This window comes from Gaeumannomyces tritici (assembly GCF_000145635.1).
Source record: "Gaeumannomyces tritici R3-111a-1 unplaced genomic scaffold supercont2.4, whole genome shotgun sequence".
In the NCBI taxonomy this organism is placed as follows: Eukaryota; Fungi; Ascomycota; class Sordariomycetes; order Magnaporthales; family Magnaporthaceae; genus Gaeumannomyces; species Gaeumannomyces tritici.
The window spans coordinates 2,561,440-2,587,629 of NW_008804548.1; the positions used below are offsets into that span (position 1 = coordinate 2,561,440).

Below are 26,190 nucleotides of genomic sequence, written 5' to 3' on the forward strand. Positions count from 1 at the left end.
CAGTCACCCCTCACCTCGTCCCGTTGCTCGACAAGGGCAGAAAACCCAAACCAAAACAACAGCGAGCCGGTGCATGCCCCAGACAACTCCAGATTAAAACCACCCAAGCAAGGCCTGTGATCCAAGGACGACACCACCGCCCACCACCACGAGCGTCCACCACGCGAGACATCACCGCAACCCGCAAACCAAGTCGTTCCTTTCTTGTTTAAACCCTCACTTTCCTTTTCTCGCCAAACCCACCCCTTGTTGTTCTGCTTCAGGTATGTTCACTGTGGGCCGACGCACACAAAATTCGCATCCCTTCTTCCCGTCATCCCTCCTCGCCCTCCGCCGCTGGCCGGAGCCTGCGCGCGCCTTCTCCAGGACGGCCCGCTCCTCGCCTCCGTCCGCCTTGGCCAGGCGTCGTCTTTCTCAGCAGCCCTTGCCATGACTGCGTGCTCGTTAGCTATCCGTCTTTCCTCCGTCGGGGCTCCGGCGCTGGACTTGGTCGGCAGGGCGCGCTCCAAGGTCGGGCGGCTTGCCGCGCCTTGGGCTGCTCCGATCCCCCTTCACCCGTACTTTCGCTTATCTCTTGCATCCCTTTGCCCTGTTGCCGAGGCTACATTCGTGCTACTTCCTCCATTTTCTGTCCCTCTTGTTTTCTTTGGCTGTTTTCCTTCTATGCGTTCCCATTCTCGCACAAATACCACATGAGCATCAAAACCCCAGCCGTCCTCCTCTACCTTGCATACTAGAATTTGACGAGCTTCAGGAGGACGCAGTGCTCAGTTCCTCGAGGCCCTTGTGCGCTAGCTAACCTTTCATCACCACAAACAGTCCCGTTGTTGGCTAGAGGGGCCTCAACCATGGAGTCGGGATCGGACATCACGACGGTGTTGACCAATTCGCTGTCGCCAGGTGAGCATCCCGCCCTCCCAGCTCTCCACCCCTCAAAAAACCCCACCCCACGCCCGCCGCCCGCCGCCCACGACTTCAACGAACGCGACTCGGTGCCCTTGAGCCCGGCCTTGGATGCGCCCCACTAACCATCAACCGCCAACAGACGCGAACTTGCGAAACGCCGCCGAACAGCAACTTACCCAGGCAGCCGAGACAAACTTCGTACGTCCAGCCCCGCCGCTTCCCGGCCGTCCCTGGCTCGAGCCTCGCCCCAAGTCTCGTTTCTGACTGACCGCCACTCTCTACCCCTCCTACAGTCATTATACCTTGCCACCCTGGTCCAGGTGCTTGCGAACGAAGAGGCACCGGGCCACATCCGAGCGGCGGCCGGTATTGCCGTGAAAAACGCATTTACTGCCCGCGAGTTTTCCCGCCAGGCGGCCCTGCAGGCGAAATGGCTCCAGGAGACGGACGAGGAGACCAAGGGCAGGGTCAAGAGCTTGACGCTGCAGACCCTGGCCTCCTCCAACGCCCAGGCCGGTCAGGCTGCAGCCCAGGTCATCTCGTCGATTGCCGGGATCGAGCTGCCCCGCGGCCAGTGGACGGACTTGATGAACGTGTTGGTCAGCAACGTTAGCGACGGCCAGCCGCATCAGAAGCAGGCCTCGCTCACCACCATCGGTTTCATCTGTGAGAGCCAGGACCCGGAGCTCCGGGCCGCCCTGGTGACCCATTCCAACGCCATTCTCACGGCCGTTGTGCAGGGCGCGAGGAAGGAGGAGACCAACACGGAGATCCGCCTGGCCGCCATCACGGCCCTCGGTGACTCGCTCGAGTTTGTCGGCAACAACTTCAAGCACGAGGGCGAGAGGAACTACATCATGCAGGTCGTCTGCGAGGCCACCCAGGCCGACGACACACGCGTGCAGCAGGGCGCATTTGGCTGCCTCAACCGCATAATGGCCCTTTACTACGAAAACATGCGCTTCTACATGGAGAAGGCCCTCTTTGGCCTTACCATCCTCGGGATGAAAAACGAAGATGAGGACGTGGCCAAGCTCGCCGTCGAGTTCTGGAGCACCGTTTGCGAGGAGGAGATTGCTATCGAGGACGAGAACGCCCAGGTCGAGAGCTCGGATCAGATGAGGCCCTTCTACAACTTCAGCCGCGTGGCCACCAACGAGGTCGTCCCCGTCCTGCTGACCCTATTGACCAAGCAGGACGAGGACGCTGCCGACGACGAGTACAACGTCTCGCGTGCCGGATACCAGTGTCTTCAGCTGTACGCACAGGCCGTTGGTGCTACCATCATCCCGCCTGTCATCCAGTTCGTCGAGGCAAACCTGCGCGCTGAGGACTGGCACCATCGTGACGCTGCCGTCTCCGCCTTTGGAGCCATTATGGAGGGCCCCGAGGAGAAGGTGCTGGAGCCTATTGTCAAGTCCGCTCTCCAGATACTCATCTCCATGATGGACGATTCTTCGCTGCACGTCAAGGATTCGACAGCCTATGCTCTGGGCCGTATCACCGAGGCCTGCTCTGAAGCTATCGACCCTGCCCAGCATCTTGAGCCCCTTATCCGCTCTCTGTTCGCCGGCCTGCTGAACAATCCCAAGATGGCTGCCTCGTGCTGCTGGGCCCTGATGAACCTGGCCGAGCGATTTGCCGGTGAGCCCGAGGCCCCGCAGAACGCCATCACGCCTTACTTTAACGAGAGTGTCACCAGCCTTCTGGGCGTGACGGAGAGGCAAGACTGCGACTCGTCCGTCCGAACGGCGGCTTACGAGGTGCTCAACGCCTTTGTGGTCAACGCGGCTGGCGAGAGCCTCCAGGCCGTCGCCGCGCTCTCGGACGTCATCCTCAAGCGTTTCGAGGGTACCATCCCGCTGCAGAGCCAGGTTGTCAGCGTCGAGGATCGCATCACCCTCGAGGACATGCAGACGAGCCTCGCCACGGTTCTCCAGGGCATCATCAGCCGCCTGGACAAGGAGATCCTGCCCCAGGGTGACCGCATCATGCAGGTTCTACTGCAGATCCTGTCGACGGTCAACGGCAGGTCGACCGTTCCCGAGGCTATCTTCGCCACCATCAGCAGCCTCGCCAACGCCATCGAGGACGAGTTTGTCAAGTACATGGACGCATTCGCGCCTTTCCTGTACAACGCCCTTGGAAACCAGGAGGAACCCAGTCTCTGCTCGATGGCTATCGGCCTTGTCAGCGATATCACTCGATCCATGGGCGAGCGGAGCCAGCCGTACTGCGACAACTTCATGAACTATCTGCTGAACAACCTCAGGGTATGTGTGATGCGCTGCCTCTGGTCTCGGCGGATCTTGTGAGACCTAGTACCAATCGGCATCGAGCTAACCTAAGTCCCCTGTGTCCCGTATAGAGCTCCACGTTGTCCAACCAGTTCAAGCCCGCAATCCTTCAGTGCTTTGGCGACATTGCGAACGCAATCGGCGGTCACTTCGAGACGTACTTGTCTGTGGTGGCACAAGTGCTGCAGCAGGCGTCAACCATCACCACTGTGCCCGAGGGCTCGTACGAGATGTTTGACTACGTCATCTCACTGAGGGAGGGCATTATGGATGCCTGGGGTGGCATCATTGGCGCTATGAAGGGCTCCGGAAAGAGTAAGTTTCCCTCCTCTCAATCCCGTTGGGGACTGCCCGAATATCGAGGGCGTCGGTGACTAACCGCCTGTCCCTCCGCCTCGTCCCACAGCCCAAACATTGCAGCCCTACGTCGAGTCCATATTCGAGCTGCTCAAGAACATCGGCAGCGATTCCAACCGCAGCGAAGCCCTGATGCGCGCGTCAATGGGTGTGATTGGGTAAGCATTATCTTTGCACTGCTCATTCAGTCGAAAAAACAGCAAAGAAGGAATACAGCTGCTAACACTTGCTCTAGCGATCTTGCCGAGGCCTACCCCAACGGTGAACTCGTCGATGGTTTCAGGCAAGACTGGCTCACGACCCTCATCAAGGAGACTCGCTCGAACCGCGAGTTCACTCCTCGGACAGTGGAGACGGCCCGTTGGGCTCGCGAGCAGGTCAAGCGCCAGATCGGCGGGTCTGTCTCCGTCATGCAGCAGACCTGAGAGCGTCGTGGAAAAGTTGGTCCGTGTCGAGAGGCACCTGTTATCAGTAGGACGCCTGCCGGATCTTCTAGACTTCCCACATGCCCCTTGGGTCCAGTTGGGCTAGCATCCCCAACGCAGCGCCCCGTCCCGGCTGCCCCTGCCTTGAAACCCCGAAGCCGGTCCCCCCCCTTGCCCTTGCCCCCTTCAAAGAGGCCGCATACCACCACCGTCACCCAGCCTTAGCGACCCCAGGTATCACGCCTCTAGGCCGCCCGCCGCCCAGGGTACCGCATGGCTGCTGCGATGTGCTTGGTTGGTGATTATGGCCTTGGAAGACAACATTTGGTTTCACATACCCGTCACAATACCCCATCTTGTGCCCATGATGTACATAACTAGACCCATCTTCACGACACTAGTAATCTGAGAATCCCCAAATCCTGACACTACACTGGCCTGCACTGCATTTTACACCTCGATACTGTCGCGCTTTATACCGCCTGGGCTTGTGTGCCTGCCATCCCTCTTAACCCCGGGCCCTATTATCTCATCCGCGAGAGCCAGGATGACTTTTGGAGACTTGCAGCGCACATACATGTTGACAATGGCCGGGGCAGCCAAGACGGAAGGTATCATGCCGCCCTCCCTTATTCCTGCACCGTTGACAAGAGAGATGACCACACCGTCCAGCACTGGTTGACGAGCCTCTTCCGAATCTCAGGAATCAAACCGGCGTGGGCCCAACGCGAATCGTCTGTGAGAGATAACAATCACACAGTTTTCTGCCTATACCTCGCTAAATCCCTCTTGTAATTTTTTTGGTGTTTTTGTTTGCTCCTACCCCCCCCCCCCCCCCCCCCCCCCACCATCCTGATTTCGTTATATTTGTGATTAGTATTCGGCGTGCTACTGGTTGGGGAATGGTGAACCGTTCTGGGAACGAACTGCGTAGAGTAGTAGACTACGGTGGCATGTTTTCGGCTGCTACAATCCATGTTCAATAGCCTCGCCATCCAAGTGGATGGGCTAGCCGGGTCAAAAGGCGCTTGACTTGGGAAGGGAGGCCTGGCAGGCAGTATAGGGGATAAATCTTCAAAGCATATCTCGAGAGAGCAGCTGGACATGTATTGGCGGCATTTTGGGTCTCTCCCGTCCACAGGTCTATCGCGCGGGCTCAGCACCAAGTCAGCAGTTTTCATTCAACCAACGAGATTCATACATATGTCTAAATGGCCCAACCAGTAAACGAAACGTCAGCTAAGTCGTGAGAAGACAAGAACATGTTTGTAACGATCAACCGGCATGCGTGCCGTCGAGAGAAACCGACGGGCCATGCAACGCGGTATGGCACGGAAGGGGCAAAAGCCTGCTGACGACAAACAACGATATCAAGGCTATTCGTGTTTATTCGAGGCTAGTGTGTATATCAAGTGCTTGCTCTCTGTAGCCTAAAGGCCAAAAAGACCGGCACGGTGGAAAGGCCAAAGGGACGGAGTATAAATAAAGGAAGAAGGGAGGGGGGAAAAAAGACCAACATAGTGCTAAGAAGAGAAGAAGATAAAAAGCCAATGGAAATCTTAGCAAAGTTTGGGTGGTGGCCACACTCTTGATCACCACATGAATGAATCCCACAAAATGAGTCTGTATCCGCGCCGCTACCACGGCTCCCAATGCGACTAACCGCGCCTCGCCATCATTCCAACAACACCGACAGGCCGTTATGTTTACGATGTCCCTGATCTATTCTACCCAAATGTCCGTCTTAGAACGCAGACAATGACACAAAACAAAAGCAAGACAAGGAATTTAGGCAAGATAAGAGACAACCGAAAAATTGGGGAAAACAAAACAAGGCACCAAGCAAGTAGACACCTATTTTCTTTTGGCTAGTTACGTCAATAGCCATACATGCTCTCGGTTGGCACCCAGACCTGGATGTTGTTGGGGGCACCATCGATGTAGAACTGCAGCTCGTTCTCATAGCCGTCGTTTTGGGCGTAGTAGTCGACTATGGCAGCCTCTGGCGGAGGAGGCTGCGGCGCCTGGGGCGGGCCCATGGCGCTGTAGGGGGGCGCCGGTGGGTTGACGGCGCCGGGCTGGTGGTGTGTATATGATGCCTCAATCAGCAGATCGAGGCCGCCCGTCTGGGCGGCGCGAGTGGCCGAATCCTGCATATCTTGGGCGACGTGATGCTGTTGCCCATGCTGTGAGTGTAGGCGCTGATGTGGGTGGTGCAGCGAGTGGTGCGGGGCCTGTTGAGGGTGCTGATTCTGAGACTGGGGCATCAGGGCGGCGGCGGCCAGCCTCATGGGGGAGTCGAGGTACATGTTGTCAGGCATGGGCTGCGGTCCGGAGCGGTGGGCTGCGGGTGTGACAGCAGGCTTTGCTGGTGGGGTTCGGTGCTGCGGCGTGCTGACCGCGGCCAGACCCGCGGCTTGCCGTTTGTCGATAGCGGGAATGGTAGCCGATCGCTCGACTGGCGAGTGCGAAGGCACGGGTTGGAGGGCCTGCGGCACTGGGTCCTTCTGCGGCCGAAGTCGGACGTCAGCCTTTGCCCCTGGAGGCCAAAAAAGAGGTGGCATAGTAGGATTCAATCTTTGATCGACTTACCCCGTCGGCCATGCTGCCCTCGTGGCTCACGGTGGCCTTCTGGTCGTGTGCGAACTTATCGAGCCCTTCGCGCCATCTTGAGGCGAGTGGCCAGACGGCCTGGCTTTCTTGCAAGATGGCCATGGTCCGGTGCAGCATCATGGGTCCTTCGGCCGAGATAACCGGGTCTGGGCAGACTGCGGGTCGTGTGTCAGTATCAAAATCACGAACTCTACAAACCAGAGTGCCGACAAGATTATGGACTCGGGCCTTACTGTTTGGATACTTGCAAAGATATGCGGCTAGTATGCCACAGCTGTAAACACAAAAGGACTGAGGAACAGAAAACTGGTCAGCACCATGTCCGAATGGCCAAGCCGGGGAGGCTCCCCTCGCGCTGTAGTGTCAGTCATGTGTCGAGGAGAAGACTTACCGTAATCTGGGCTCCGGTGCCATCCTCAGGTCTCCGGTCCTTGAACTGGGCGTCAATCTGTTCGTACAGACCCCTGACGTTGCGGAACAGTTCAAGCGACATGTCAGCCCAGAAATCCCGGGGTTCCATGTTGCCCCTGAGTATGAAGTGCAGGTATGATTTCCGCAGGACGATGTTGCACAGGCGAGCCACCATGGTGACTGCCAGATAGGCCTGTAGCCAAATCTGCGGTTAGAAAGCCACACCATCTTGTCAAAACACGAGGGACAGCAAGTCGTCGGACACACTAACCAACTCCAGGCCATCGACCTTGTAGCCCTTGAGCAGGTAGCTGCTCCACCGGTGCTCGTCGGGCAAGCTCCTCTCCCACGCATTGAGCTTCTCGACCATCTGAGCGTATTCGCTCTGGGACTCCCATGGGCGCGAACTCTTGGTGTCCTGTGGCGCAACCGCCCTCCGAGATATCTTGCCCCAGAAATAATGCGTTTGGATTAGGCTCGCGAATAGGGACCGGCCCGTGTCGGCTATCAGGCTGGGATTCTCCAAGGCAGGTGGGGTATCGGCGAGAGCGGCGCGCGACTTTGGCTCGCAGCCTTTGTCGAAGTCCTCCTCATTGCTGGGAAGGAGGGCAGTGATGTCGCTGGTGGCCAGGGACACGGGAGACGAGGGACCAGCGTGAAGGTTGTCTTGACTGTGCAGCATCCACTATTATCACGATGCCACCAGCAAACCGGCCGGCGTCAGCACGACGGAGCACCCAGTGAGGACTGTGGGTAACACAGGCCAACATACCAATGTTCTTCGAGCCGACTCGGCTGCAATAACCAGCTCCTTGGTTGGGTTCGGGAGCGCATACGTCTCCTCTCGGTGAAGACCCATCAACGCTGCCATGCGCATGGCAATCCCGAGATTGATCTACACGGGGGACAGCAGTTAGTCGGTGCGGTCAGACTACAGAATCCAGGTTTGACGTGCGAAGTGAGACAATGCAAACAAGTCCACCGTACATAGCTACTGTTCTTCAAGCCACTGCCCTGCTGGGCAATGCTTAAAAGGTAGAAGCCCTGGCATCTCTCAAGAGTAGGCGGCTCATAGAGCTCGTTCAGGGCAAAGGCGGAGGCGCGTTCGATAAAGGTCTCGGCGGCTGCTATGCCATCGCTCCCATAGCGGCTGATCAGAGACGGCGTAAAGCGGGCGGAGATGGCGAGTATGCTGAGAAGGAGAAAGACGCTGACGGAGCGGTGATCCTGGCGCAGGCGCTCGGTGAACAGCTGCTTGGGGATGAAGCCCAGTTGGAAGTAGTGGCGGGTGAATTTCTCGACAGCGTCGATGATGTCGGGCAGGGGAGGCAGCGAGTCCCAGGCGTCAGCGCCCTTGACTACCTTGTGGAGGCGCGGTTGGCCGAGGGGCGGAGGCAATGCGGCGTCGGAGGAACCAGCCCGGGCCTTTGCCGGGTCCCTCCTACCGGCCTTTTCTGCCTTGAGGCGGGGGTGACGATAGTCGCGGTCGCTGTCGGGCTGGCCGCGAACAGGAAAGATGCTGGGCAAGTCAGTCAGTCGAGAGAAGTCATGGCTCGGGGCTGGCCAGGGGGCGCTACCTCGCCGGACTCGCGCGTGAATCTTACCATGACTCCGGGCCAAGCCCAGCGGCCTTGCAGGAGTCACAAGGCGGTTTCCTGTCATGAACGCATTTGCTTCTCATGCGCCGACACCTTGATGGCGACGAGACGCGTGTCAGTAGCCTATAGACAGAGAGAGACACGTATATGTGTATATGTATATATCAAAAGGGGAAGCCGCCATAGAGGGCGTGTGCGAGCGAGCGAGTGATGGTGATGATGTGCGGTGTGCGGTGTGCGGTGTGCGGTGTGCGGTGTGCGCGAGCGTGTGCGATGTGCGCCGTGCCTGCGTGTGAATGTGCGTGCGCGCGCGTGCGCCCATGTAGTACCGACAAACGCCCTTGCTCTCCAAGACGGCCGACGCAGGGAGACGGGTCTACAGGCAGGCAGACAAGCCGACTACAGTCACCCCTCAGATAATAGGGAGAGGCAGCCGCCTAGCCGCCCACATTTACCCCCCAACAAGACAAGATACGGCGCCGATGGCTGGGCGGGAGGCGTCGGTGGTGGCTTGCCCAGCCAGTCGCAGGTGTTTGTCGTCGTGATAACAGTAATGACAACAACAATAAAAACTAAGACAAAAAAAAACCTAAGACAAAAAAAAACCAAGACAAAAAAAACCAAGTACACACTCGCACATGGCTCGCGGCGCAGGGCTGGGCTGGGGTTGGGCACGGAAACTGACCTTCGGCAGGCAATCGGGGCCCTGCGCTTGATGGCGGCAGCCTCAGCAGCAGCGGCAGCCGGGCTGAGACCGAGCTGGCTCCGGTCCTGAAGAGGTGGAACAATCGGCGGCGTCGCGTCCGGGTCCATGGGGGCAGGGCTCGTCTGGGCATTGGCGCGTTTTCATGTGCGAGGCAACGGTGGGCGGGAGCGGGGGTGGTGCTTGCCGCGGGTCTGGCGAGGACGGCGACGAGATATACTGCCGAGCACTCGTGCTACTTGGCCCTTGGCCAAGACCCAACAAGCGAGCCTGCCGCCGTTCGTCTGGTCTGTCGTGTCTGGCCTGCCTGGGGGGTGCGTGGGTGTGGGTGCTGGGCGCGGGCGCGGGCGCGGGCGTCAAAGGTACTCCTGCCGAAAGTGGAGGCCTTCTGCTTCTGCCGGCGGTACGCTCGCTTCGTTTTTTTTTCTGTTGCTCTGTTCTGGTCCTGCCTCTCAACACAGCCGTCTTGTCTATCTAGAGGTAGGTGATAGGTACCACACAGGGGTTATTCGGCTTAACTCACTTAACCCCTCACGAAAAAAGAAAAAAAGAAAAAAAAAGGAGCACGGAAAAAGGCCCGTCAGCCAAACCGTCACTTGATACATTTCCGTGATTCTCTCAAGGGTCCGTCCGTCTCAAGGTTTGGCTTCGTAGCAATCAATGTCACCGATCGGGAGGAGAGGACTCTGTTCCTAGTGGTGGTGGGCGCATGGGGCAGTCCCCGCGCACGGGCGGGCGGCCGGTACTACTGGTCGCCTGGATAGTGGTGCTTTGCCCAGTCGGGCCTGCCTAGAGTGCCTGAGTTCGTGCCTAGCAGGGCACGCCTGCGCCGGGCGCTGGCTGCCCGCCCCCCATGAAACACCCCCGCTAGCGTCTGATTGCACAAATTCCCCGGCGGGTGTGTGAAGCGTGTCCGAGCACCAAGTCCCCCCAGCTCTGCTACCCGTCGTCGGAATCGGCTCTATGACAATCTCCCGGCAGCCTTGCTGTGGCCCGCAGGTGCCTCGCTCGCTCGGAAAAGACACCATCTGTGTCCTCCCGAGCCCACCATCGTAAGTGTATGCACGGTTGTTCGTCCATCGGCGCGTGTCAGTCAATGGCATGACCGCCTGTCCCAGGAGGTGGTCGAGGCGGTCTATCCGGAGAGCTGAGTGATTTTGGCCAAGCATAACTGGGATGGGGCTGCCACTGCTGCATGAAGGCCAGCTCCCAGCGCGACAAGACGTGGGATCCGGGACCGGGCAGGCTCGCTTATCCATCGACCGAGACATCCAGATCTGGACCAAATGCGAACAGCGTCTGCCTCCCAAAGATACCCTCCCTCCCCTGTGCGCAGGCCCACCTTTGCTACGCGACCGGCTTCTGCGGATGTGCCATTGTTATTAGGGGATCCCCAGAACGCGCGATCAATCTGCCCTCGTCAGGGTCCGCCCTCGCCGCCGCAGCAGCGTCTTTCGCGTCTCGGGAGGCTTGTGCAAGCATTGTGACTGCATCCGGGCACAACACTTGAACACTCCCACGCATGAGTCAATCGCCCACCCCCAAAAATGGGCCGATGATTAATTAATACTGCACGCATCTGCGAGATCCCTCGCTGGGAATCACTCGCTCTCGACCAAACAGGCGTTCCAGGTATTTTCAGTTGATGTAAATCTCTGGGGTGTTTTTAGGTGCAATAGGTACCGGTTGGGGCCATGGCACAAGATCCGATCCACGGCCCTGTCGCGTGTGCTACTTATTGTTCAGCAGTCCAAGGCCGGGCGTCAGGACTGCGCCCCCCATGAATTTTGCGTCTGATTTTCAACAGATTATGTATGTATGATGTCCATTTCGAACCTCCATCTAATGGAAGCCTGTTGGGCGTATCCGCACTATCCGCCACAATCGACCGGGTGTGCGGCACCACCTGAAAAGAATAACGTGCACTCACAACCACCGCAAAAAATACCAAACCAAACCAACTCAATCAATTGCAGTGCCTCAACACCACAACAAGAATGATTTAAATACTGGAAAAATAGCAAAAGGGAAGGGGAAATGGCAGCCCATTAAATTGCATACAAAAATAAGTTTGTGCGAATGAATTGCTGCGGAGAAATAGCCTCTGAAGTAAAGGCCCATTGATTGTGAGTGCGCGTTATTCTTTTCATGCGGTGCGGGTGCAAACAAGATCGGACCTTGACGAGTCATCACGCACGCAGCGCGCCACCACGGCCACATCCAAGCGGGAACCAGGTGGCTTGCTCGCGCTTTGACTGCGAGGGTGGATGCCGCGAGAGCCAGGCACCAGGTGAAAAAAACCGTGCACGCGTTATGTTTTTCCCCACCCAAACTCTATAGCAAAAAAACATCAAGAGAAAATCAATTCAATTGATTGCAATGCCTTGTTACCATAACACGCGCCTCGGATCCTCTGAAAAATTACAAAGGGCGAAGGGAAAATGACTGCCCATTGAATTGCATATAAATTACAGCTGTGGGCTATTTTTTGTTGTAGTTTTATTTGCCTTTGAAATGTGACCCCTCTTGTTGTGAGTGCACGTTTTTTTTTTCACCTGGTGCCAGACATCCAGGCATCCAGGCACCCCCATGACAAAATTATTGGCACCGCAACAAAAGGTAGGGTGGAGGGACGCGAAGGTTCGAAGGACGCGAAGGTTCGAGGGACGCGAAGGTTCAAGGGACGCGAAGGTTCGAGGGACGCGAAGGTTCGAGGGACGCGAAGGTTCGAGGGTCGATTTAACAGGGTTGGGAAAGGATACGCCAGCCGGATCTCTTGGAGATTCCAGCCCAACGAAAAACAGTATTGTGACTGTAAGGACGCTTTTCTGAATCAAGGAAATCGCATACAGATTGCACGCGTGTTTTACTAGGCGTTGAGAGCTTTTTAGGCATCGTTTTGAGGCTTTGTTGTGACGTGGTTTGGATTGAAAATGGTGGTTTAGTGGGGAAAAAATCGAATTGCGGTGCCAATAATTTTGTCATGGGGGTGCCAGGCATCCGGGCACCCAACCCAAACATCCATCGGGACACTTTGCACGTGCTGCTGATTTTCCAGGCAAAGAAGTCACGGACAGGGAACAGAATCCAGCGGTGCATCGAGTCACGAGGCTATCCTCTGGAGGTCTCAGAAGCTCATGCTCTTTACTACGTACGTACACCTTTCAAGGTGACAAATTCCCACCCATCATTTAGTACATGGTTGCCTTCCCGCATCTTGGCGTATTTTTTCTTTTACCTAAATTGTAGATCAGAGATGCACTTTTTTCTTGGTGATGAGCTCGGGGGCCCAAGTAGAAGTCCTTCCGTGGCAAGCTTCATAGATAAGGTCCTTCCCATTTTGGCCCCTTCTTGTTGGTTGGAGTGGCGAGTCATACCTGGCGCTGACGACGTAGCAAGCTTTGTGCTGAATCGCCCTCGCTGCAACGATGGGATTTGTGCAACCAGCGAGACGAGATGGCGAGCTGGGGCAGCTCGAAAGGCGCTGTCAAGCACGGCATTCAGTGCTCATAATACATTCTGTTGATTCGCTCAGGCGACCCATCTGCGTCGTTACCCCGGCAGCCTGGTCGCTGAGGCCAGGCTAGGCCAATCCTAGCCCATCCCAGCTCGCCGCCGCGAAAGTGGCCTCGTGACTTCTTATCTCGCTATCCCCCAAGATAGCTACAAGAGGAAATGGTGTGGGGATGTCTGACGCACTTGCCAGGAGCTGGCGGACAGAACCCAGCACAGTACGAATATGGTCGGCGAACGCGAGGTACCTGCCTTGCCTTCCCGAGCTTCCCCAGCATTCTCCATCCATTCCACCCATCTGGGCTGCTGGTGATCCCGATGCAGCGAAATGGAGCCTCGGCTTGCCGTTTGAGCCCAGCCCAGGTGGAATGAGTGGAAAGCTACCCTTGATCACTAGCAGCCTGGATTGATTCTCCAATGTACGGTGTAGGTGCCTGCCTAGGTAGGTAAGGTAGTGAGTGACCTAGATACCTGCAGAAGCTTGTGCAAGCTCACCGATACGATCCGGAATCCAATCTAGCCATCCAATCTCGCCGAGGTTGACAGCCGCTCGCCCTGTTGTCGACCACTGGAGAGGACTCGTCCCAGGGGCCTGGCAGGTACCCGCCCCCGTGGTCAGTTGGTCGGCACATGTGGCCCGCTAGCCGTGGTCGTCCACTCAACAGCTGGCCTCTCACCTCAACTCTTTGAGTCCGGGGATGGCCAGGTTGGTTGGCGGGGGAAGGCGCCGGGCAGGCCCCCCATTGGCCCAGATAGCGTCTCCACTTAATGGCTCAGCCGCCACCCAGCCGCGGCTCGCTCCCTCACACAGTGCATGGCCTTCCCAAACCGTCCTGACTGCTGCGCGCACTTATCCAGCCACACCCAAGAGCACGTCCGCCAGATGCGTCACAGGAGCAACGGTGGAGCTCCTGTCGCACACAAGGGTGCTGTCTCCGTCTTGCGGACCTGACCCGTTATCTACCTCGACTTCCCCCATCGCTTTCTCTCTCGTCTCTCCTCCTTCCATCCTCAACCCCATCCGCCATCCTTTTCCCCCTTCCCTCCCCATCGTCCATCCGCGTGCTCTCTGTGTGCGCACCGCCTCGGTCTTTCCACTTTGTTCTTGTTGTTGCCATTGTTTTGTTCTGCTTGCCCGCCCCATCCGCCTCGCGTGTGTTCCGTCCATCCATCATAGTCGCAGGTAGACATTTTGTTGTTCGGAATCCGATACGAACTCAGTCACATTACATCACATCGCAGCGTAACCGCCATCATGAGGAGCGTGCTCTTCGTCTCGCTGGCCGCAGCGGCTGCTGCCGCCCCGTCGGCCAAGACGGACACCATCCACGAGGGCGCTGCCCCCATCCTCTCATCCTCAAACGCTGAGACGATCCCCAACGCCTACATCATCAAGTTCAAGCAGCACGTGAGCCAGTCATCTGCTTCGGACCACCACCAATGGATTCAGAAGGTCCACAGCGGCCGCGACGACGAGAGGGTCGAGCTCCGCAAGAGGGGTCTCTTCTCTGACGCCGTTGAAGTCTTCAGTGGCCTAAAGCACACGTACAATGTCGGCTCCGGCTTCATCGGATACGCTGGGCATTTCGATGATGAGACCATTGAGATGGTCCGGAGGCATCCTGATGTAAGTTGCTATCTTCTGTTTGCGTCCCAAAGTAGCAATCACTCGCCATGAGTCTATGCTAATGTCGTTGCCGCGCCACACAGGTCGAGGCTATCGAGCGGGATACCATCGTCCACACGATGAGGTATGTCGAGGTGCCCGAGTCCACCAAGGAGAGCTGCGACCACGATCTGGAGAAGAGCGCTCCCTGGGGTCTGGCGCGCATTTCGCACCACGATCACCTCACATTCTCGACGTACAACAAGTACCTGTACTCGGCCGAGGGTGGCGAGGGTGTGGATGCCTACGTCATTGACACGGGCACCAACACCGAGCACGTCGATTTCGAGGGTCGCGCGCACTGGGGCAAGACCATCCCCGCCAATGACGAGGATGTCGATGGCAACGGCCACGGTACCCACTGCTCCGGCACCGTCGCCGGCAAGAAGTACGGTGTCGCCAAGAAGGCCAACGTTTACGCTGTCAAGGTGCTCAAGTCCAATGGATCGGGTACCATGTCGGATGTGATTGCCGGTGTTGACTTCGCCGCCAAAAGCCACAAGTCCCAGGTCCAGGCGGCCAAGGACGGCAAGCGCAAGGGCTTCAAGGGCTCCGTCGCCAACATGTCGCTAGGCGGTGGCAAGACCACCCTGCTCGATCAGGCTGTCAACGCCGCCGTCAAGGCTGGCATCCACTTCGCCGTCGCTGCCGGAAACGACAACGCCGACGCCTGCAACTACTCTCCCGCTGCTGCCGCCGACGCTGTCACTGTCGGTGCCTCCGCCCTGGATGATAGCCGTGCCTACTTCTCCAACTGGGGCAAGTGCACCGACATCTTCGCCCCCGGTCTGAACATCCAGTCCACTTGGATCGGCAGCAAGACGGCTATCAACACCATCTCGGGCACCTCTATGGCCTCGCCCCACATTGCCGGTCTCCTGGCCTACTACCTGTCGCTGCAGCCCGCCTCGGACTCTGAGTACTCGCTGGCCACCATCACGCCCGAGAAGCTCAAGGCCGACCTCCTCAAGGTGGCTACCAGCGGCGCCCTGTCGGACTTGCCCAAGGATACCCCCAACCTGCTCGCCTGGAACGGCGGCGGTTGCAGCAACTACTCGTCCATTGTCGCTGCTGGTGGCTACAAGGCCAAGCCCAAGACTGGCTCCACTCTCGTTTCCGTCACGGAGCTCGAGAAGGCCATTGAGCACGACTTCAAGGTCATCTCGGGCAAGGTCGCCAAGGGCGCTTCGGCTCTGGCTGGTCAGGCTGAGAAGCTCTCTGAGAAGATCCACCAGGCCGTCGACGAGGAGCTGAAGGAGTTCTTCGCCGAAGTCAGGGCTTAGAAGGGTAAGCAAGGGCAGTCTCTCTTGGCATTGAGTTTCCATGTGAAGACATTCGTTGAATATACACTGAGTCGGTCGGTTTTTGGCTTCTCTCTTTGCTTTTTTTTATCTTGCACATGGTGACTACTTGCCCACTGAGAGTCTACTACTCACCATCTCCTTGATGGTCGCGCATGCTTTGTTTCTTTGTCTGTCTCGCTTGGCTGGATGGGAGCATACAGAATGTCATGTATATTTATTTAGTGGATTAGTACTTGCATTTTACTCATTTGCATGCACTGCCATCGTCCTTCTACTTCTCAACGTGACTCCTTTCTTTGCCTATTTGGAAATTTGTTAAGCCTCCAGGAATCATAATTTTAAGCTTTCTCCGATCGGGACATGAGGTGGATGCAGCCGGCTGTGATGATCTATTGCCTAGGTCGGGCATGCCTACCGGTACCTGGTGCCTTCCAGTTTGTGTACAATAACCTCCAGTGTCGTTTGTGAAGGACACTACAGAGGCAGGAGCTACCCGCGAATAGTTCCTGGCTACCTACCTACCTAACTGTAACCATCATGACTGCCCAAGGAGCACCGCCCGACTCACCATCTATCGCCAACGATCCTAGTATTCATCCCTGGCATCGATCAATCGTCGACCATCCCGTACCAGGAACCCTTTTAGGCACTCGCACACTATCTAGACCCCAAGCGACTGGCAGTTTTGCCCAACCTCCCCCTGAGCCTGTTCTTGGCAGCCGTTAAACAGCTCACGGCTCTTGTCCAATGCTTCGAAGACACAGCTCCAAGAGCAAGCCGGCCATCAGACACCGCAAGTCTACAAGCTCGGTCCGCAGTGTCCATCTCGACCACATCGACACGGAGTGCGCAAGACGGGATGCACACACGGCAGCCACTGAGGCCTACGCTCGCGGACGACATCGCTCGTCTGTCGAGGCGCCACTGTTTCCGACCCCAGTCCCACCACGGCTGAGGCAGTTAAACCGGACGTCCGAGGGACTGACGCACAGCTGGAGCCAGCCAGCCCACCTAGACGAGACCGGAAGCCCTTCAGGACTCCGGCGTCGGCAGAGCGTCCGGTTTGTCGTGATTCCGCCCGAGCGTGCCAGGAAGACCGAGAGAACTACAGACTCCGACCGCTTAGGAGAGCAGGAGAGAGATCACTCAGTCCATAATGACCAGCAGGAGGTGGACCTGGGTTTCATATGCGGGGAGACCAAGCCGCCTCCTTCGGCACTGTCACCACATGAGCAGCGCCTGTCCGAGACATATATCGCCAACGGGCCAGTGGCCTGTGACCATTACGACACACCAGTGGACGACCCGTCCTCATATCACAAAATACACAGGTCACAGTCGATGATCGCTCACGGAAGCCTGATCCGACCTTTTCGCTCTAGAGTACGACCAGAATCGCTCGCGGCGAGCACGGGTGGCAAGGACGGCGAACTACCGCCGTCTGGTGACCCTGGCAGAGCTCTTCGGGCCCCCAAATCCCTGAGCTTTCTCGGAAGTCGGAGGATTGGATCACGAAACGAATCCGATGGCAGTGTCCCCCAAGACCAGGATGGTTTTGCCAGGGACGAGATGTGTCTGGGTACCTTGCAGATTTCTCGCCCTCATTCTCCATCGTCAGGCCTGGGGCGGTCGATTAGCCAGCGGTTGACTGGACAGCGCCAGCGGCCACTCCGGATGTCGCTAAGAGACAGCGTCGAGCTCCCGCTCACGGCAAGCATGGGAACAATTCCTACGCCACGGAGCGTCGGAATCAAGGGAAAGGCCAGGAAGGCGTCCGAGAATATCAAGTCCAGGTTCAAAACCTTGTTTGGACGCCGCAAGAAAAGCATAGAGCACAATGAGACGGACTCGCGGGATGAGCATGGCACCGATGACCATAGACCCTCCTCGGCGTCTTGTGAGAGCGGCGTTTCCACCAGCGCTGACAGAATGGGCTCACAAGAAAACGATATGCCTTTCTCGATAGGCACGGCGTCCAGGGTGGCCTCTATCCAGATTGTCCCCGTAGATGGCTTGCCAAGGTCACATCGAGGTAGCCTTGAGAGCGCACGGGGTGACTCGGATGTGCCAGACGATGGGTCCAGGGTCACCAGCTGGGCAAGCTCGGGTCTCTCAACAGTGGCGAGCCAGCAGCAGGCATGGAGCGACCTACACCGACAGCGCCTTTCGGTCATCAAGGAAAACGGGTTTGGAGTCCCGTCGGCAGCAGACGGCACGCGGACGCCAACAGCGGCCACTGTCGCCAACGGCCCGAAGTGCGGGATAGACAGCCAGCGCGTTTACTCGGCCCTCGCTAAGAGGTTAACGGAGCGACAGCAGCTCGCCCGAGAAGCTCAAGTACTGGGCCAGAGCTCGGAATCATTCGATGACGGCATCGCCGACACAGACATCTCCGGCACGAGACTCACAGCATACACTATCAGGCGTGTCCCAGGGTCCCCTGACACGGCCCATAACGACGCGGAATGGTCGTCTGCGTTGTCCTCCTCTGGGAACACGGTGCTGGGCAGCAGAAGGCGGCAGAGTTCGGAGGATAACGTGTTTGACGCAGCCCCACCGCCCGCGGTTGATGCGCGGGAATCCCATGCCGCTGAATCACCAGGCAGAGGTCAGCCGCGGCCCGACAGGAGTTCTGTGTTTTTCGGCAGCCCTACATACCATCTCTTCAGGACTGCATCGCCATACCGCCGAGCAATCCGGGAAAGCATGAAGACAGCAGACTCGACCAGGTCAGCCACTGTAGCTGGTAGACAACACCGGAACAATGCACTAGCCGGATCAAGTGCTACTGGGGTGGAGGATGAGGCACAAGACGCGGACGAGCAGTGGGCATACTCTGAGAGTTCATACTCATGCGCGGAAGAAGAATACGAGAGGGGTGAGGGCGATGATAGCGGCTCTCTTCGTGTGAGTAGGAGAAACTCAAGGACTCCAGGTGCTGCAGAGTCCTCATCTTCGGCTTTGGAGACACAAGAACGGCGGAGAGCGATTTCGTCCGAAGGGTCTGTTGACTGGAAGACTTGGCTCTCGGCGAATGTGAGCAAGCTGGAGGTACAGGCATCGCCAGCCTGGAGCGAATGGCATGGGTCTAGGAACAACCCATGGAGCACACCGACCAGTCGAGAAGCGCCAGAGAAAGGCAGGCACATGCGGGAGTCCGCGCAGATATACGCAGACGATGACGAAGACACGGGGGTGGGCAAAGATGGAAAGACCCAAGTCGGGTTCGGCCGGCCGGCCCAAGGCGAGGAGGAGGCTAGACAAGAGGCGCAACCCCTCACGGTGGTGCAGCCGAACATGACGAGAAAGGCATCGTGCCAGCAGTCGGTGCGAACCATGTCTCGCGGAGCTAGCGGGGCACTGGCGGAAAACAAAGCTCCTCGGACGGACGTTGTGGAGGACGAGAGCGCAAGGCAAGTCGGGGAACAAGACGAAAAGCCGCAAAGCTCAGGCCCAGACGGGCAGAGACAGAGCCCGTCGTCGCCTCGGCCGGGGCGGGGGGTTCGACTCGGGGATTGCGGCAAGGCAGAGTTGTGCCCGCAGACTCCAGAGCGCAGGCCGGGCGTCTGCCGGCGCGCAGCAGAGTCGGAGGCGCGGGCCCGGCCGCTCCATCGCACGCGCACGACCGAAGGGGGCTCACCCTATCAACAGCAGGGGACCTGGTCGGTAAGGCTGGTCAGACGGGCAGGCTCGGGGCGAGAGGTGGACAGGAGTGCCCTGGGCGAGAACACGCCGACCACACGAGCAGAGAATGGGGCTGGGGCCGGCCAACAAACGATGGACCAGATTCTCAGTAGCCGGCGGCGGCGCATGGCGAGCAGTGAGGACGGCGGCAACGCCTTTGTCTAAGGATGCAAGTGACCCTCATCTGATATTGCATGTTAAGGGGAAGACGTCGTTCCTTGAGCGGATAATCACACAAGTATGGAAGTAGGTATCCATGGTGCGGGGGAAGATGGGATTATCATATATCATAGAGGCCTTGTTGCTTTCTGAGACGGTCGGTTTGTGTTGGCCAAGGATGCCTGTGAAGTTCACATCAAAGGGCGATAATAGGATGGGGGGGTGGGGACTTTTAGTGTTGGTCATTCCTAGCATAGAAAGACAGTGGGCAAATAGGGGTAATTGCTGGAGTGCTGACTACTGAGCGAGATTGGTGTGGGAGATGAATTGGAAGCTCTAAGCGATGAGGTCATGGCCGAGGTAACTAAAAGTCGCCGACCAGAAGCAACCGAGCCTCGCCAGCCGAGGCACGCATGAATTATGAATCGCGGACACCAGGTGAGCAGAGCTAGCAATCGGGCCGTGTCAAGGTCAGGCCTCCATAGGTGGTCGTTTGGTGGCGGCTGGATGACTGTTCATGCGGGAAAGTGGCTGGCTGGGGGTGCTTGCTGTTCATGTGAAAGTAGGCACGTTACGTTACACATACCTACCTCCATTTATTAGGCCTTGACCCCGACCTACACATACGCAGCCTGCGTCATCCCGACCTCGTGTTTGCAAAGGAATGCTTCAGCCGACGACGAGACGCATCGCCGCCACATCTCGCACGACTCAGGCCATTCACGCCGCCACGACCAGCATCGCGCCGCTACCACACCGCACAGCCCTCGCTCCAGGACGCCGCTTCTCGCAACGCCCAGGAGGCACGAGAAAAACCAGGTCACTGGTCCGGCCCGAACCCGTGCTCGGCGCCCTCTCCGTGACCGGGCTCTGCTGCTACCTTTTCTACCACAGCCAGCGACGCGGGGCCGCCACTGCTGCCATGGCGTCCAGCAAGCTCGTGCCGTCCAACCCGTCGGACGTGATGGTGATACGCGACGTGACGCCCAACGTGGTGACGCTCTCGGTACCGTTCCTGCGCTACGGCTTCCTCGCCATCGGCGGGCGGGCCACGGTGGTGCGGCTGAGCTCGGGCGCGCTCGCCGTCTTCTCGCCCGTGGCGCTGACGTCCGAGGTCAAGGCCAAGCTGGCGGCCATGGGCGGCGAGCTGCGCTACATTGTGGCGCTCGACATTGAGCACCACATCTTCATCAGCCAGTGGGCGCGCGAGTTCCCGGGCGCGCGCATCGTCGGGCCCGAGGGTCTGCCCGAGAAGCGTGCCAAGGCGGCCGCGGACGGCGTGGACCCCATGATCGGGGCTGAGCCCTTCGCAGTCGTGTTCAAGGCCGAGGACAAGAAGAGGCAGCCGCGGGAGGGGCCGGTCGTGTCGGACGAGTTCGACGCTGACTTTGCGTCCGAGTTTGTCGACTCGCATCGCAACAAGGAGCTCGCCTTCTGCTACAGGCCCGACCGGGTGCTGATCGAGGCGGACCTCATGTTCAACCTGCCCGCGACGGAGCAGTACTCGCGCGTGCCCGAGGAGGCGCGGCCAAAGGACGGGCCGGTCAAGCGCATCGCCGCAAACGCCATGTCGACGGCGGGCGACGCGATGGCGGCCAAGCGCTTCATCTGGCACGTGGCGAGCCGCGCCGACCGGGCCGGGTTCAACGAGAGCGTGCGCCGCATCGCCGCCTGGGACTTTAGCACCATCGTGCCCTGCCATGGCGAGACGATTGTTGGCGACGGCAAGGAGGTGTTCAGGAAGGTGTTTCAGTGGCACCTCGAGGGGGAGGAGGGCAAGAAGTGAGGCACGTATAGGTTCATTCCCTTATTGATAACATGCCTATTGCCTCATGCAAAACCCAAGGATTGTTACTCGCTGTTTCTTGCATCCCATTATTCTGTACGTTGCGTAGTTTATGCAGATGATGAATTCAAAAATTCGACTGTTGGCCATGATTGAATTTCTTCACCCTGACATGACAAAATTGAGGGGTTGTGCCGCAACAACGATCACGTCCAAACCGCAGAAACCATGAGCCACCGACCTTGAACGTGAACTCGCCCGACTGAACAAGACGTCAGGCTACTCGGTCTCTACACTCAGGCATATGTCGGTCAGCGCCAGGCTTCACGGCCTGCGCGCACGCCGTTCCAATGTAGGGGTAGCAGCAGCAGCAGCAGCGGCGGCGGCCGCCCTTGGCCGGCATCGCATCCACCTCAACCATTTTATCTCCCGCGAAAAGGACGCGCCAGACACGGCCGCCGGAGCAGCCGGCAGCTTCACCCTCGCCGTCAAGGACAACATCGTGACGCGCTCGCTGCCCACCACGTGCGCGTCCGCCATGCTCGCCGGCTACGTCAGCCCCTACGAGGCGACGGTGGTGACGCAGCTCCGCGGCTTCGGCGCCCGCGTCGTCGGCAAGACCAACCTCGACGAGTTCGGCATGGGGTCGCACAACACCAACTCGGCGGCGGGCGCCGCACTCAACGGGGGCGGGCGGCGGCGGCGACGACGGGACGCCGCCCCGGTCGGCCGGCGGCAGCTCGGGCGGCAAGCGCGGCGGCGGTGCGGCGGGCGACGCTGACGTGGCGCTGGGCACCGACACGGGCGGCTCGGTGCGCCTGCCCGCGGCCTACAACGCCGTCGTCGGCTTCAAGCCCAGCTACGGCATGCTGTCGCGCCGCGGCCTCGTGCCCTACGCCAACAGCCTCGACACCGTCGGCCTGCTGGCCCGCTCCGCCCGCCGCATCGCCGGCCTCGTCGCCTGCCTCTGGCGCCACCACGACCCGCTCGACCCGACCTCGCTCCCGCTCGCGGCCCGCCTGCGCTGCGCCCGCGCGAGGGAGGGCTACGCCGCCGCCGACGATGACGCATCTCCGCTGCGGCAGCAGCAGCAGCAGCAGCAGCAGCAGCAGCAGCGGTCCCTCGACTGGTCCTGCCTGACGTTTGGCGTGCCGCTCGAGTGCAACATCGAGGAGCTCGACCCGGGCATCCGCGCCGCCTGGGCCGCCGCGGCGTCGCTGCTGCAGGCGCTCGGCGCCCGCGTCGTGCCCGCATCACTGCCTTCGACGCGCCACGCGCTGTCGGCCTACTACGTGCTCGCCCCAGCCGAGGCGTCGTCCAACCTCGCAAAGTACGACGGCGTCCGGTACGGGGCCGGCGGTCCGGGTGGGCAGCAAGGTGGTGGGGCTGCTGCTGCTGCTGACGACGACGATGGCGGCGGCGGCGTGCTGTACGCTGGCGCGCGCGGGGCCGGCTTCGGCGACGAGGTGCGCCGCCGCATCCTGCTGGGGTCCTATAGCCTCAGCTCCGGGGCCATGGACAACTACTTTGTCCAGGCCCAGCGCGTGCGCCGCCTGGTGCGCGCCGACTTTGACCGCGCCTTCCGGCTCGGCAACCCGCTGCTGGAGCACGGCGGGGACGGCGGCGGCGTCGGGTTCGACTCGGACCCGGAGGCCGCGACGGCCGCGGCCGACGTGGTGGACCTCGCGGACCTGCCCGAGGACGTGCCGCTCGCCGACAAGCGGGGCCCCGCGCGCGTCGACTTTCTGCTCTGCCCCACGGCGCCGACGCCGCCGCCGACGCTGGACGAGGCCGCGCGCCAGACGTCGCTCGGCTCGTACGTCAACGACGTCTTCACCGTGCCCGCCAGCCTGGCCGGCCTGCCCGCCGTCAGCATCCCCGTGAGGCTCGGCGGCGGCGACGACAGTATGGACGTGGATGTGGACGCTTCTCGCTACGGCGGCCTGCAGCTCACGGGACAATACTGGGACGACGCGCGCCTGCTCCATGTGGCGGCGGCGCTGCGGCTGGAGCTAGGCAGGGCGGGCATGGACCCGAGGGCGGCACGGGACGAAAGCCGGGAGGCCGGTGGCGAGGCATTGTGATTTGTGAAATTTTTATATTACGATATTGACAAAAATCTTGCTTCCCCTGGCTGTGCCAACTCTCTGAGCTGTAGGGCATTAATACCACCGTCGCTTCTTTTGTGGCATAGGTACAATATGTGGATAGAAACTGGCGACAGAAACGGACGATCTGTGGTCCCTCGTCATCACGCAGCCCTTGCCGCCGGCTTGTCATTCCACATCTCAGCACACAACTCCTGGGAGCGTGCTCCTCCCAATTTGCCGTGGTATCCTGCCTACCCTGGCCAAGAACGGGGTGTGCTGGCGTGTAATGGCCATATGGCCTCGGCTTGCGGCCAACTGCTCGGCCACGCAGCATTGGCGCTTCTTCGTTCCACCGACCTCCCGTGGCACTTACGACACGGCGCACTGTTGTCCGTGCCATCGCCGCCGCACATGCCGCGTCGATACGCGAAAGTGTACCCGAGTTCGTTGGAGTTGGGGCAAAGCTGGAAAGATATGTGTATTCAGACGCTCCTTTCCTGTGTCGTCATGATGCTGCGTCGCGACTGTCGTCGTTGCGGTTGCTTCTACTGTCGTCTCGGTCGTCCCCATTGGTCATGGAGACGTCGGCCGGCTCGCGGGATGAGCGATCGAGCGTGTCTCGCTCTTCTTCCTCCTCCTTTTTACCTCCTCCTCCTCCCCTCCCTCTCCCTCCTCCTCCTCCTCCTCCTCCTCCTCCTCCTCCAGCAAGTCCTCGAGGTCACCCAGGGGGCTGACGCGTGGGGACAGCAGGTCGAGGTCCTCCAGGACGTCGCGCTTGGTGAGCTTGTATAGGCTGGTGGCACAGACACGGTCCTTGACGAGGAGGTCGTCGGCAAAGTCGTCGACGTACGTCAGCGACGTGCCGGCGCGGCCCTTGCGGCGCAGCTTGCGGTAGTCCTCGAGGAAGGGCTCGATGGTGGCGTAGACATCCTTGGGGGTGCGGGTCAGGCGGACGTAGAAGAGGGCGAGGGCGCGCAGGTACTTGAACTTGTCGCCGCCAAAGTGTAGGTACTCGGCCAGCACGTCGTCGCCGGGCGCGAGCTGCAGCAGCTTTAAGGCCAGGCACAGGAACGGCGTCGGCTTCTGCGAGGCGCCCGTGATGCCACCGACGAAGTGGACGTGGTCGACGACGCGGTCGACAATGTCGGCCTCGTTGAGCCCGAAGCACTGCTCCTTCCAGAAGTAGCTGTCGACGATGCGGTCCACCACGGCCTTCTCCATGATCCGCGCCGGGTTGAGGCCGTTGGGCGCCAGCCGCGACGACGACCCGCGCTCGTCGAGGAACTGGCGCTCCGACGCCTGGTGCACAGCTGGCCTGCCCATGTCTGCGGGTGTGGGTGGTGGGTGGTTTCGCTGGGGGGCGATGGTTGGAGAGTGGTGTAGTGAAAGGCAGTTGCGAAGCTTTGGCGATCGATTGGCATTGCGGTATTGAAGCAAATTCATTGGATCAGGACCCCTGTGCCACGTGCTGTGCGCTCCACAACTGCTGGAGCGGGTCCTGATTATCGATAATTGCCCCGACGAGGCGCCTATGCGACGTGACGTAGCCAAAGTAAACAAATCTGGGGCGTGCTACTGTAGCGCTCAAGTGACTTTATCACCGCCTTGGCACAAGCCATCCAGCCCTCTTTGCTCAATCCACGCACCCACACATCGACCCCGCACGCTTTGGAAAGGGAACCGACGGAACGATACCAAATAAGCGACATCAAGCGCCAGTGCCAAAGATGGTCATGATCACATCGTCGCAGGCCTCGGTGGCCATCTCATCCATCATCGGTGAGTGACCCAGGCGGGCAAAGCAAGGAGAGAGAAAAAAAAAACTCCCCCGCAAAATTAACACCCAAGCCCCAACGCGCAAAGTCGTCGCATGCACAACGGCCCTCTTCCTGAGCGGCTACGCCATCCAGCAGCGGACGCTGCGCGACCTCCGCGCTGCCATCAAGCCGGCCCCGCGGCCGTCGCCGCACATCTTCTACCAGGAGAGCTCCGACTGGCGCGCCGCCCTGGCCGGGGGGGAGGACCCCGAGAAGGCGGTGGCGGCGGCGGCGGACGAGCAGCCCGTCGTCATCCAGATCGAGCAGACACAGCAGCAGCAGCAGCAGCAGGAGGAGGAGGAGGAGGAGGAGGAGGGGGATGGCACCGACGAGGAGAAGACGGCAGACACCGCCGACGGCCAGGAGGAGGCCGACGCCGCCATGCTGCTCGAGGCCGACGGCAAGGCGCAGAAGCCGCTGAGCAGGGTTGAGCGCCGCAGGCGGATAAAGGAGGAGATCAGGAAGCTCTCGCAGGGCGAGTCGCCCGTCTACTACCAGCGTCGGCTGTGGTGAGCCGGCAGGCGCTGGGGGTGGTGGCTGCTGGTGGCCATCCACGGTCGAGATGGCGATAGGAGGTAAACGGGAAACGGGGAAAACCTTTGCGGACACAACACAACCGGGTTTGGCGTTATGGCAACACTGAGGGACAATATACGGCACTCATGACTTGGATATATATCTATGTTCATATGGATTTCGGTCATCTATTTTGGTCATTCATTACGATTTTATAGGAAGGACAGGCATATATAGCCCGGCTGGCTGGAAGGGCACCAAGGCAACAAAAGGGCGCCGGATGACTCATTAGAATACAAATGCTCATCTCTTTCTCTCTCTCTCTCTCTCTCTCTCTGTCTCTCT

At 59.3% G+C, this 26,190-nt stretch overlaps 9 protein-coding genes across 9 annotated transcripts; 7 read left to right on the forward strand and 2 right to left on the reverse strand.

Annotated features, from left to right (window-relative positions):
* Nucleotides 1–4,818, forward strand: GGTG_08266 (importin subunit beta-1). The gene is made up of 7 exons (XM_009226105.1): nt 1–263; nt 820–900; nt 1,046–1,104; nt 1,200–3,179; nt 3,275–3,518; nt 3,610–3,718; nt 3,796–4,818. The coding sequence occupies exons 2-7, from the start codon at nt 849–851 to the stop codon at nt 3,983–3,985; spliced, it is 2,634 nt and encodes an 877-aa protein (XP_009224369.1). The 5' UTR covers nt 1–263; nt 820–848; the 3' UTR covers nt 3,986–4,818.
* A 491-nt stretch (nt 4,819–5,309) lies between these two features.
* GGTG_08267 (hypothetical protein) lies at nt 5,310–9,957 on the reverse strand. The gene is made up of 9 exons (XM_009226106.1): nt 9,293–9,957; nt 8,614–8,700; nt 7,997–8,528; nt 7,782–7,904; nt 7,281–7,694; nt 6,990–7,202; nt 6,832–6,889; nt 6,578–6,753; nt 5,310–6,489 (listed from the first exon to the last, which is right to left on the reverse strand). The coding sequence occupies exons 1-9, from the start codon at nt 9,418–9,420 to the stop codon at nt 5,863–5,865; spliced, it is 2,358 nt and encodes a 785-aa protein (XP_009224370.1). The 5' UTR covers nt 9,421–9,957; the 3' UTR covers nt 5,310–5,862.
* Nucleotides 9,958–11,535: 1,578 nt separating this feature from the next.
* On the forward strand, nt 11,536–12,905 carry GGTG_08268 (hypothetical protein). The gene is made up of 3 exons (XM_009226107.1): nt 11,536–11,984; nt 12,036–12,461; nt 12,710–12,905. Exons 2-3 carry the CDS (start codon nt 12,294–12,296, stop codon nt 12,821–12,823), a joined length of 282 nt encoding a protein of 93 aa, XP_009224371.1. The 5' UTR covers nt 11,536–11,984; nt 12,036–12,293; the 3' UTR covers nt 12,824–12,905.
* Nucleotides 12,906–13,719: 814 nt separating this feature from the next.
* GGTG_08269 (subtilisin-like proteinase Spm1) lies at nt 13,720–16,158 on the forward strand. Its single transcript, XM_009226108.1, has 2 exons — nt 13,720–14,450; nt 14,534–16,158. Exons 1-2 carry the CDS (start codon nt 14,079–14,081, stop codon nt 15,770–15,772), a joined length of 1,611 nt encoding a protein of 536 aa, XP_009224372.1. The 5' UTR covers nt 13,720–14,078; the 3' UTR covers nt 15,773–16,158.
* A 327-nt stretch (nt 16,159–16,485) lies between these two features.
* On the forward strand, nt 16,486–19,765 carry GGTG_08270 (hypothetical protein). Its single transcript, XM_009226109.1, has one exon. It carries the CDS (start codon nt 16,541–16,543, stop codon nt 19,640–19,642), a length of 3,102 nt encoding a protein of 1,033 aa, XP_009224373.1. The 5' UTR covers nt 16,486–16,540; the 3' UTR covers nt 19,643–19,765.
* A 793-nt stretch (nt 19,766–20,558) lies between these two features.
* On the forward strand, nt 20,559–21,688 carry GGTG_08271 (hypothetical protein; the record flags this gene model as incomplete). The annotated part of the gene is made up of 2 exons (XM_009226110.1): nt 20,559–21,418; nt 21,646–21,688. The coding sequence occupies 2 exons, from the start codon at nt 20,559–20,561 to the stop codon at nt 21,686–21,688; spliced, it is 903 nt and encodes a 300-aa protein (XP_009224374.1).
* A 38-nt stretch (nt 21,689–21,726) lies between these two features.
* Nucleotides 21,727–23,752, forward strand: GGTG_08272 (hypothetical protein; the record flags this gene model as incomplete). The annotated part of the gene is made up of 2 exons (XM_009226111.1): nt 21,727–22,146; nt 22,175–23,752. 2 exons carry the CDS (start codon nt 21,727–21,729, stop codon nt 23,504–23,506), a joined length of 1,752 nt encoding a protein of 583 aa, XP_009224375.1. The 3' UTR covers nt 23,507–23,752.
* Nucleotides 23,505–24,906, reverse strand: GGTG_08273 (pre-mRNA-splicing factor 38A). Its single transcript, XM_009226112.1, has one exon. It carries the CDS (start codon nt 24,833–24,835, stop codon nt 24,086–24,088), a length of 750 nt encoding a protein of 249 aa, XP_009224376.1. The 5' UTR covers nt 24,836–24,906; the 3' UTR covers nt 23,505–24,085.
* A 333-nt stretch (nt 24,907–25,239) lies between these two features.
* GGTG_08274 (hypothetical protein) lies at nt 25,240–26,190 on the forward strand (the record flags this gene model as incomplete). The annotated part of the gene is made up of 2 exons (XM_009226113.1): nt 25,240–25,291; nt 25,376–26,190. The coding sequence occupies 2 exons, from the start codon at nt 25,240–25,242 to the stop codon at nt 25,840–25,842; spliced, it is 519 nt and encodes a 172-aa protein (XP_009224377.1). The 3' UTR covers nt 25,843–26,190.

Coding starts and splice junctions, on each gene's coding strand:
- GGTG_08266 (XM_009226105.1), top strand. CDS start 849: ATGGAGTCGGGATCGGACATCACGACGGTGTTGACCAATTCGCTGTCG. Junction 1,105..1,199: donor AGGCAGCCGAGACAAACTTC/GTACGTCCAGCC, acceptor CCCCTCCTACAG/TCATTATACCTTGCCACCCT. Junction 3,519..3,609: donor TATGAAGGGCTCCGGAAAGA/GTAAGTTTCCCT, acceptor CTCGTCCCACAG/CCCAAACATTGCAGCCCTAC.
- GGTG_08267 (XM_009226106.1), bottom strand. CDS start 9,420: ATGGACCCGGACGCGACGCCGCCGATTGTTCCACCTCTTCAGGACCGG. Junction 6,890..6,989: donor GCACCGGAGCCCAGATTACG/GTAAGTCTTCTC, acceptor TCTGTTCCTCAG/TCCTTTTGTGTTTACAGCTG. Junction 6,754..6,831: donor TCTTTGCAAGTATCCAAACA/GTAAGGCCCGAG, acceptor CACGACCCGCAG/TCTGCCCAGACCCGGTTATC.
- GGTG_08268 (XM_009226107.1), top strand. CDS start 12,294: ATGGGGGTGCCAGGCATCCGGGCACCCAACCCAAACATCCATCGGGAC. Junction 12,462..12,709: donor AAGCTCATGCTCTTTACTAC/GTACGTACACCT, acceptor CGACGTAGCAAG/CTTTGTGCTGAATCGCCCTC.
- GGTG_08269 (XM_009226108.1), top strand. CDS start 14,079: ATGAGGAGCGTGCTCTTCGTCTCGCTGGCCGCAGCGGCTGCTGCCGCC. Junction 14,451..14,533: donor TGGTCCGGAGGCATCCTGAT/GTAAGTTGCTAT, acceptor CGCGCCACACAG/GTCGAGGCTATCGAGCGGGA.
- GGTG_08270 (XM_009226109.1), top strand. CDS start 16,541: ATGCTTCGAAGACACAGCTCCAAGAGCAAGCCGGCCATCAGACACCGC.
- GGTG_08273 (XM_009226112.1), bottom strand. CDS start 24,835: ATGGGCAGGCCAGCTGTGCACCAGGCGTCGGAGCGCCAGTTCCTCGAC.